Consider the following 10,674-nt stretch of genomic DNA (forward strand, 5'->3'; position numbering starts at 1 on the left):
CTCCTAAAGGAAGAAATGCATTTTGTTCTTGCATTGGAGAGGTCAGTTTGTAACCTAGGACTTGCTCGTCCTCAGTGCACAGAAATTAGATCAATCTGATACCATACGTATTTTTTAGAAATGATTTGGAACATATTTGAACACCTTGTCCTAAAATATTTTATTCATCACGTTAAAATAAAACGTTCCATAATCAATTTTTTACCCTTTTCTTTTTTCAATTTTTCCAATTTTTCAGAAAAAAACAAAAAAGTCTTCAGGGGAAAAAAATGGGGGGAAAACTTTTCCCCCCTGAATTTCCCCAGTTTTTTCCCGGGCCTTCACGTCTCTAATGCCAACATGTCACAAGGCGGTTTAAAGACACCGGCTGCCGAAATCCCACATACCAAGATGTACAGCATGAAGCAACATCATTCTGACCTAGACAGCCAGGAGCACACAAACAAGAACCTCGGCCTGGATTCTGACCTTGCTGCCTTTCCTTTTCCCCCCACCTGAATTTACTGTTGCCAGCAAAGTTATGGTGCATCTTGTAGAGGTCACATTCACATCTCCTCAAGGTAGGATTTAAAACCCTACCAGTTTCCTTCTTTTGTACTGAGCATTAAAGCTGGGCAAGTTTACACGGCTGCCTGATGTGGCCATCTGGTTTTACTGCTGCACGCGCAGACAGCAATATCATGACGGAATCTGCCTGCATGGAAGCCCTGTTCATGTGACAAGAACTCTTCCTCTGGGACGCCTCTGCCTTTTCCAAGCAGACCTCATAGCCGCAGCCGTAGCGGCTTTTGTAGATGGAGACAACTCGGTATCTTCCTAGCTGCTTCACTGCACAGTGTTCAGAGAATGTGTTTGTGTGTACACTGAACTCGGTGGCGTCTAGCCTTGCCCAGTCCCCCCCGGGGGACAGGGAAATCCCCAGCCCAGAGGCCCGTTCCCTGCCACCGGATCGGGCCCCGGGGGGGACTTCACACCGACTCTATGGTTTTCTCTTGGATGGTCGTGGCCCCGCCCCCAGCATGCCCGGCGTGATCACGTCACTTCCTGGTGACGTGGATGCGCGCACGCTCCAGGATCAACACGGGAGTCCCCCCCTTCAGGATAAGGTACGACTTGGCAACCCTAGTGGCGTCATGGAGTTGTTTGGCCACTGTCATACACATCTATACATGGATGATGCGGAGTATCATTGCTGTGCAATGCTGTGATTGGTGGGTTACAGCAGAGTTTCCAGGGATGTCATGGAAGCAGTTGTCAGTATTGCTAAATTAGGTTTTACTTCTACAGCTATTCTTGTGTTAACTAAGCCAGCATACCAAAATCATACAATTTTAATCCCCATATCCAGGGCTTTTTTTGGTAGACAAAGCCCAGCAGGAACTCATTAGCATAACAGGCCACACCCAACAGCAGAAACTCAGTAGCATATTAGGCCACACCCTGACAACACAGCTCATTAGCATATTAGGCCACACCCATGCCTTCCCTTGGCTTGCCCCGGCGCCCCACGGCTGCGGGGAGCCCGGGCAAGCCAGCCCTTGGATAGGCCAGGGAAGGCACGGGGAGGTATTTAAATGCCTCCCCGATCCTTCCAGGGGGCCCCTTGGCCCGCCACCTCAGAGTCGCTGGGGGGTTTTTGCTCTCCAGGCCTTCCCTCTGCAGCCACGCATGCGGAGGTTTTGGCTGTAGGGGGCGTGGCCAACTCTGAAGCCAGCTGGAACTCCGTTCCTGTGCGTTCCTGCCCAAAAATAGCCTTGCCCATATCATAGACACATTTCAGCTAGACTGTGTTCCTGCACCTGGGACATGCATATTCAGTTTAGGTCATATTTGTGAGAAAGGGATACTGTATGTTTTCCATATTACTCTCGCGTTAGCCCCTACAACATGTAAATTGATCTAAGCGAATAAAAGGGCTTAACTTCAGGGCCGCAGCCATGCAAACTCAGTGTTGCTTGCCCAATCAAATGACTTCTGAAGGCACGGGGAGGAAGAGAAGAGGCTACTTCTTGAGCTGTCCAGATCACATCAAATCTGTGTTTCTGAAATGTTCACTGCCATTACTGTTTATGCATAATCATCTGCACTGTTTTGCCTAAATTCAATCATCACTAAGGCTTAGATACTTCTTTGCAGAAATATCAATAGGCACACTTAACGATTTGGACACACTTGCTGGTGTAGCATTGCTAAAGATATCAACCTAATCCTTGCCTAGAAGAAGGATCTTAAGGGAACCCCATATTAATCACTTTGTGCTTTGCAAATAAGACCGCTATATACATACCGCAGTGAATAAACAACATTCAGACTGCAGATTTGTGAGGCACCCATTCAGTCTTTATCCGGAGCTTCCGAGGAGTGATTTTTGTCACATTTAAAAGTTTGGGCATGGGACAGCTCTAAAAGGTTAGGGTCACTGGGGGCAGGGTGGGGAGACAGGACCTGCTGTTCTCATTTACTCATGCAAGTGCCCCATGTTTATCAAGAAGTAACTGACTTCATGCATCATATGAATCAGTCCATGAACTGAGAATCCTACAGTGTAAGAAAGCAGCACACCATATATTTTCACACAGACCTCACAGAGTGCATCTTCATGGTCATCTCCCATGTGCACACTATTTCCAATTTCAGTCCGCAGCTAGTAGCTGAAAGTGAAGGGAAAAAATTGCCTTTCCCGTTGATAACCTCATGTACTTATGTGTAGCTCAAAAAAGAATTCACCTTCTCATAGGTGAAGGTATATTAACAGCAAAATATTGGAAAGCTGCACCAAATTAAACTGTGGTAATGATAAATTCTGGGATACCACTGACCAAGCCTTCCCTAGAATAAAATGCACAAGAGGATTCAGAGAATATGGTGTGAAGTACAATCAGTTCCACTAGCCAACAGTATAAGAGCATTCATTCTAAAGCGAAAGAGCCAACAGAATGGCAAAAATGGGGGAAAGAAACTATATTGAGAGGGGAAACATTTTCTAACAAAAGCTCATCAACATGTATATGTGTGGCCAGCAGATGATGATACCCTATATGCAACCGATCAACCTCCCACCTGGATGAAGCGGAGTGTGGCCAGCAGATGATGATACCTTATATCAGTGATGATACATGTGTGGCCAGCAGATGATGATACTCTATATCAGTGGTGGCGAACCTATGGCACGGGTGCCAGAGGTGGCACTCAGAGCCCTCTCTGTGGGCACGCGTGTCATCGCCCCAGCCAGGCCCAGACCGTCATTAAAGTATCGAATTCTCTGCCAAATAATTTTAAGTCAATTAAAGCATTTGGGATTGCTTTCCTTACTTTGTTTGGATCATCTTAAGTTAATGTATGAGTTGATTTTTCTAAAGTAAAACCTCAGTATTCAGGTTAAATTGCTGTGTTGGCACTTTGCGATAAATACGTGGGTTTTGGGTCGCAGTTTGGGCACTCGGTCTCTCAAAGGTTCGCCATCACTGCCCTATATGCAACCGATCAACCTCCCACCTGCTTGTAAGGACTGGAAAACTGCTTTAGGAATGGAAAGGAAGCAAAACGTGACAACTTACTGCTGAATTGATTAAGAGTATTGCTAGCAAGCTGCCAATGGTCCTGATCGTTTCATTTATGTGGTAACATGTATCCTGTACTCGGTGTATGCTCCGATCCTTCCCCCCCCCCCAAACCCGTTAGTGCTGATCATTATGTTTGCTGTTTGCTTAGAGAATCATGCGCATGCCTAGACGCACGAATGACATAGCTTGTTATTTGGAACGCTCTTTGCTTCAAGGTCACAGGTGGTGGAGAAGAGATTTCTACGCTTTGTTTTAATTAGGAGAAACTGTGTGAAATGCTTTTAGTGATAACGATGAGCCGTTGCTTTCCCAAGGAATGGGCGTGTAAAACTGCTTCTGTTACTGCTGAACTGATTAAGAGTATCCATTTTGACACTAGTGCTGCTTCACACGTTTATCACACTGTTAACATCGCCCTTACTTCAATGAGCGTAGCGTGGCATGCACTTCTCTTCTTTCCTCCATTGTGCTTTCACAACTACCATGTGAAGTAAATTAAGCTGGGAGATAAGTGACCTACTCAAAGGCACTCACCGAGCTTCAGGGCAGAGTGCAGGTTTGAAACTCCTAATCCAGCACTAACCATTACAACGCAATGGCTCTCTATAAACCATTACACATGATGAACACACAGGACAATGGCTTTATAGAGATAAACCATTACACATGATGAACACACAGGAGTCCGCTTCATTGCTCGATTGCTGCAGCTGAAACCTCAAAATTCTTCTCAGTATGCTTTTGGGAATTTTAATGGCAAATATTGTCCAAATACACAGGCACTTGGCAAGTCTCACTTGGCCAGCATTTGTATTTAATATTCAATATTTGGCATTAATTAACAGTTGGCTGCCGCAGCAGGAACTCGATAGACGCTTGTATTTGACAGCTGATAAGCAACAACACTGAACAAATGACGGCTTTTATATAACCAATTATAAGCAACAACACTGAACAAATGACGGCTTTTATATAACCAATTCAATAAGCAACTGGGAAATATTTCCTTGAGGAGATGCCAAAAACACAAGGCCAAGCTGCAATGGCACAATCTACATGTTATATTGGCCCTAGTGCTACTGCATGGATAACTGTCAGCTGCAGTTATGTATACATTCACCACAAACAATGGTACACCATTCCCTAGATGGAAATCATTTCCATGTAAGAATTTATTATGCACTAGGCAATATACACTAATATAGAGCTACACAGCAAATCCCTGGTGCACTTATGATGTACATTCTTATAAGTGATGTCTTAGGGCAGGTGGACTCCTGCACAGAACTGAAATCCGCACATCCAAGCATTTCCCAGAATACTTCCTTCCTGTGTCCAGCCCCAGATTTCTCATCAGAGATTCTGGATTATTTTGAGACTGAGACCTAACTAACACTGGTAGACCAATACACATTTCAGAATTCCAGTTCTATTTTTCTTCTTGGATGCTAGAAAGCTAGTTGGCTCCATGAGTCACCCATACGTTCGATCTGGTGGATTAAGCCCATAAATCTTTCCAGGAAGTACCAAATCTACACCAAAATGTATGCTATGCCAGTGTTAAGGACTGCAGATTTAGGACTGGTAGAAAATCTAACCGTTGGCATAGTTCCAGGGGCTTTTTATTTTTGTTCTCAAAATTATCTGAGAACTGAGATATTAAACTTCAATAAATAAACATATATGTTTATATATATATATATATACACACACACACACACACACACACACAAGTGTTTGTAAACTAAGTCTCCATCTTCAATTGCATTACAAAGCAGTGACATAAATGGGCAGAATGTGCTGTTGTGACAGAACTGCTCTGAGCCCTGATCATATGGACAGTATGCCCTTGGCCTGCAGTATGCAAGGTGTAAGATCATCATGGTAGGATTTGGGCAAAAAATGCCATCCCCTGTCTGCATCTATCAACAGCTAAACATAAAAACACACCAAACATCAAAAATGCATTAATTCTTACAGGGATATAACACAGCTCCCACTATACAGCATTAAACTATCTGGTTCAATACCTTGATTGCTCGACTACAGCGTACTTGCAGGCGCCTGTCCAAGAAGAGGAGGTTGTCTACAGCAGAAGGAAGGAGCTTATTGTAAAAGTCTTCAGGTTCCTCTTTCACCTCAAGGCCCACACAACTCAGGCTGAGAAAACAATACACAGAAACAGTTTTCCCCTCCTATGTCTGCATGCAGCACACCACAACCCCAAGTTAATTTACAGTCACCATTGATTTTAAGACGGTAAGGTTAAAGTGAAAGCAGAACTCAAGATCTGGAAGTGTGGCAGACTTTACCTTATGATCTCTGCTATCTGGGCAGCAGTAACCCAGCCTCCAGGCACCCTAGTGTAGTCTTGCTTAAGGACCAAGTGGCAATATTGAACCAAGTCATAATAGTATAAGTCTTGTTTAATTTTCTGTGATTCTTTACTTCCAGGAGGTGCACTAGTTAAGATGTCTAGGAAAGAAAGTACATAAATTGTTGATCCATATGTTACCAAACAAATGAGACTTTTTCAAATTACAACAAGCGGCATCCAACGTTTCATTTGTAACGTAAGCGCAACATCAACAAACATTAAGTGATCACAGTACATGAGAACACGCAACCTCAGCTACTCCCTCTGTTCATCTTACCATGACAATCATTTCTATCATTTAACGGAAGAATGCCCTGCCCTTTATAATAGAGTAGGGTTGCTAGGTCCCCTCACCGCACTGGCAGGGAGATTTGGGCGGCATTCCAAGACGTCACCGACATGATGATGTCACTGACACAATGACATCACCCAGGAGTGACGTCATCACATCGGTGACACTCTGGTTTAAGGGCAAAACCCTTAAACCAAATTTACCATAGAGATTTGCCCTCAAGGCATAGCATCGTGTGCGACATCCCCAACGTGATGACGTCATTCCAGGTGACTTCATTGGGGACATCGTGCCCAGACATGGCTGCTTGGGTTTCCCCCACTGGCCAGCTGGCTGGTGGCGGGCATAAGCCCCGAAAAGCAGGGGAACCCCCACTGGGACCTGGGGACTGACAACCCTATAATGGAGGCTTAATGCGTGAAATCGGGAAGTTGAAGCTTTTCATGGCATAGAGATAAACAATATCACTTATAACATCCCATTAAACTGTGACTATAAAGGAGAAGGGCATTTCTCTCTCTCCAAAGAAATAGCAACCTTAAGAAAATCATACAATCTGTTTTTACAAGGGAATCCAGATATTGTTGATTGGCAGCTCTTTGCACTACAGCGTTTTCTTAATTGTCCTTTCTTTTTTAGGTCTGAGTTGTAGTACTTAAAAACAAACCGCTCTGCCATGACTAGCTTTCCCCCCAGTGCTACTGCCCCCTTCAATTTTGCTCTTCTCCTACTTCCAGCTTAAATAGCTGCTTCACTTCCAGCCAGCAGTCATGAATCAATGGTTAATTCAGAGTAACTTTTCCTTTTGGGGTACGGGTTCAAACACTGCTTTTCTCTCAGGAGTGATTACACATTTAAAAAAAACAACAAAACAGATTGTTGCAATACCTTGAATACATAACTAAGACCAAAAAGTTTAAAATGCATAAACTGCTGCAAAACGAAAAACAGCTTTAAGCATCTGCCCACCCCTTCCTGGAACAAGGACTGATCGTCAACCAGATGAAATGCATGAGTGCCAAAGTCTAGGAGACAGCAGGCTGGAAGTGACTTAATCAACCCATGAAGGAAATCAGAAATAAAATTATAAGGATAAATAGAACCTTGCTGAATTTCATTGGATTTGTGACTCCTGATTAAACGAACAGTAGGATACTGTGCCTGGGACGGGTACTGTTGAATTTTGCTGGGGAATAATAGCACCGCACGGCACAAATGTTGTGGATTTTTAAATATATATATACCGAAGGTTAGCTGCAGAAGTCCCAGCTTTGCCGCCATCATCTGGCAGCTAAAACCTGCCTCATTCTCTCCAGGCTTCCGTGGAGCTCTGAGAGCAGGCCAGCTTGGGAAGCCCCAGAAGGTGTGCATTCGCAGCCTGAGGAAGGGCTGAAAAGGAGACGTGGCCATCCCCACCGCTTTTCGGCCATTCTCTACGCTACCCAAGCGCATCTGCTAGCACTGCCCCCAGGGATGTGCTGTCAGAACCCTAAGGATACCCAGAAAGAGATGAGACTCGGACCATTGCTAGGAACCCCTGAAGCTCTGACACTTCACCAGTCCAAATAACAACACAGCAGAAACCTCCCAGTATATATAAATCAAAAAACACAAACTGGGAAAGTCGCTATCATATGCACACAAAAAAATGTATTAGAATAGTAAACACATCAAGTGTGCAAATGGAAATACATTTATAAGACATACAGTATTACAAACCAACAGTTCACAGTGTCAACAGTTTCCCAACAATTTACATTTACAATTTTCCAACAATTTCCAACAATATCCACAAATTACGAAGAGTCCGGCTTCAACTTTGTTTCGATGGAAAACTTCATCAGAAGCGATTACCAGCAACCATTATGTCTTTGAATCCTATTTTGCAGATGAACAGAACATTCTCTATGTTGCTATGCAGTTTACTATCTGGGACGAGCCCTTCAATAGGCTGAAAAACTTTTAATACGTGGGCAAATCTCTATGTGGAATTCTTACAGCTACTAAATGCTTCTAACAGTGATATATCATTCTTAGCACTTATAGGATACTAGATGTAGCAGTTAGGGCAGCAATAACTAAGGTAACTAAAGCCGTCTTGGCAGACACACTCTCAGTGTCCCAGGGATGCTCAGAAAGGAGAAGGGCACTCTACCACTTTCCAGCCGTTCTTGGGGCACTAAGAACATACTTGTTCTGTCTGGGTCTCCCGCCTAAGCTTCCACTCCCCCACAGTGAACCATGCACACCTTCTGCTCCAAGTCCAGAAATCCCCCTAATCACTCACTTAGGCCGCGTTCAGACTGGCAGTTTGGCCTGACAGGCAAAAGTTTGAGAAGCATTTCAGTAGCGGATTAAAGGGGCGGGGGCAGACAGGCACATCTGTCAGGCGTTCTCCCAGCCATACTCAAGCCGTCTTGTGCTGCTTCCCTCCCAAGTTTAAAAGATACCATGTTAAAGTGGTAGCAAACCGTGTATACAGCACGTTGATTCCGGTTCCCTGAGTGTGAACGTAAGCGCTGCTAAGGCGGGAACAACCCGCAGTTGATAATAGGTGCCAGCTGGTTCCGCGGCAGGTGCATGTGCGCATATGCGCACATGCACACGACCGGAATGCTCCGGCATGCTGAGTGGAAGTGTGGAGTCGATCCAGCCCTATTTGCTGATGTGCCCATTCGCATAGGTGCTCGCAGCCGAGTACGGAAACCACGCTAACAGCCCGCCAGGGTGGGCGACAGTGTGAACGCTCCCTTGCGCTTCCTCCACAGTATCCTCCCGCTTCATTCACTGCAGTGTGAATGGGAATACCGGGAACAAGCCGTTCCAGGTCCATTCCATTTTTTCTTTGCCACGACTCCCTAGCACTTCAAATTGCCAGTTTGAACTCGGCCTTAGTAGTGGTTGAAGGAAGGAGGCGAGGAACAGAAAGCCTGTCCTTTCTTCGCCGAGACTTCCCCCTGCTTCCTCTCCGCGGTGCCGACCCCACTGCCACCTCTGCCCCATGACCGCTTTGCCACCACCACCCTCCTCTTCCTTTTCATCCTCTTCTTCCCGTTGCCAGTCTGAGGCCACGGTTCAGAAACGGATACAAAGATTAAGTGCCACATGGAATCGCGGTTTCAATTCTGTTTCCAGCTATCCGCAGAAAAGAATGACAGTGCAATCTTCAGCTGAGTTAACACCATTCAGACTCCAGAGGGCTTGGAAAGGTATAACTCTGCTTGGGTCACACGAAAGAGGTCTAGTGTAGAAGCAGCCCTGTTTACCTTTTATCTTCAGCAGCAACACAGGTACATCCAGATCAGGGCTTTCAGTCACCTGAGCAGCCAGAGACAATATTCTGGAGTCTACCTGTACAGGCTTCATTTCAGTCAAATGAACTGTAGTTTAACAGAAAAAGACAGAAAAGGTCAGACAAAAGCAAGACTTTTGGCTACAATTCAAATAGTGAACAGGTGATTTTATAGCAAATGAAGGAATCAGTAGTGGCTCAATAAAGGTGATGAGTATAAAAAGACCGGGAAAGATTGAAGGTCAAAGAAGAAGGGGACGGCAAAGGATGAGATGGTCGGACAGTGTCATCGAGGCAACGGACATGAAATTGAGCAAACTCCGGAGGATGACAGAAGACAAGAGGGCCTGGCGTGATGTGGTCCATGGGGTCGCGAAGAGTTGGATTCGACTGTGCGGCTGAACAACAACAACAATGCTCCTTCTTACAAGACGCTGGTCGAATCTGCATTTGCATTTCTAAATCAGTTTCGTGCTGCTGCGGCGCCGTCTTTCTCTATGCTTCTTTGAAGGTTGTTTGGAGAAGATTCTTTTAAAGCAGTGCGGAGGCGCAATGACGGGGGAGCCCCCACCAGAAGGGCACTAAACACATTTGTTGTCGTTTTTGTTGTTCAGCCGCACAGTCGAGTCCGACTCTTCGCAACCCCATGGACCACATCACGCCAGGCCCTCCTGTCTTCCGCCGTCCTCTGAAGTTGGCTCAGTTTCAACTAAACACATGCGGACCTGCAAAAGTATGCTAGCCCTGTTGAGGTGTGAAAAGGACACCCAATGTAGACAGCTTCTTTAAAGTCGGAGTCAGACAAGGCCGGTGGGAAAGACATAGACAAATGCAGCTTCGACCCGGCTCTCTCTGGGAGCACTGAACCACCCCCTGCAGTCCCCCCACCCCCCCGGGGGGCTGAGCTTCAAGGATTACCCCTCAGCCCACACTCACCGGCTCCCCCCTCACTCCTCCACCCACAACCGGAAGGGTTGGCAACCACACAGGTCTCTTTGGTCTGTGACGTCACACGGGCCTCCCCCCCCCCCCTCTCCGCCGCCGCCAGAGATTTATTTAGGCCACGCCTCGCCCGGCTTATTCCCTCCCATCGTCCCTCTGGCGCGAATTTGCATAAAAGACTGACTTGCTTCCTTCCTCCCTTCCTTCC

At 45.8% G+C, this 10,674-nt stretch overlaps 1 protein-coding gene across 1 annotated transcript in view; it reads right to left on the reverse strand.

Annotated features, from left to right (window-relative positions):
• Nucleotides 1–10,530, reverse strand: part of IQCB1 (IQ motif containing B1) — a 30,125-nt gene extending 19,595 nt beyond the window's left edge. The window contains exons 1-4 of the mRNA XM_015408805.1: nt 10,461–10,530; nt 9,499–9,612; nt 5,876–6,038; nt 5,594–5,723 (exon numbers count right to left, since the gene is read on the reverse strand). Coding sequence (XP_015264291.1) covers nt 5,594–5,723; nt 5,876–6,038; nt 9,499–9,598 — 393 coding nt within the window. The 5' untranslated portion in view covers nt 9,599–9,612; nt 10,461–10,530. The remainder of the gene's footprint in view (nt 1–5,593; nt 5,724–5,875; nt 6,039–9,498; nt 9,613–10,460) is intronic.
• Between the last annotated feature and the right edge of the window lie 144 nt (nt 10,531–10,674).

The sequence above is a fragment of the Gekko japonicus genome, unplaced genomic scaffold (assembly GCF_001447785.1).
Source record: "Gekko japonicus isolate JY-2015 unplaced genomic scaffold, Gekko_japonicus_V1.1 scaffold3534, whole genome shotgun sequence".
Taxonomy (NCBI): domain Eukaryota; kingdom Metazoa; phylum Chordata; class Lepidosauria; order Squamata; family Gekkonidae; genus Gekko; species Gekko japonicus.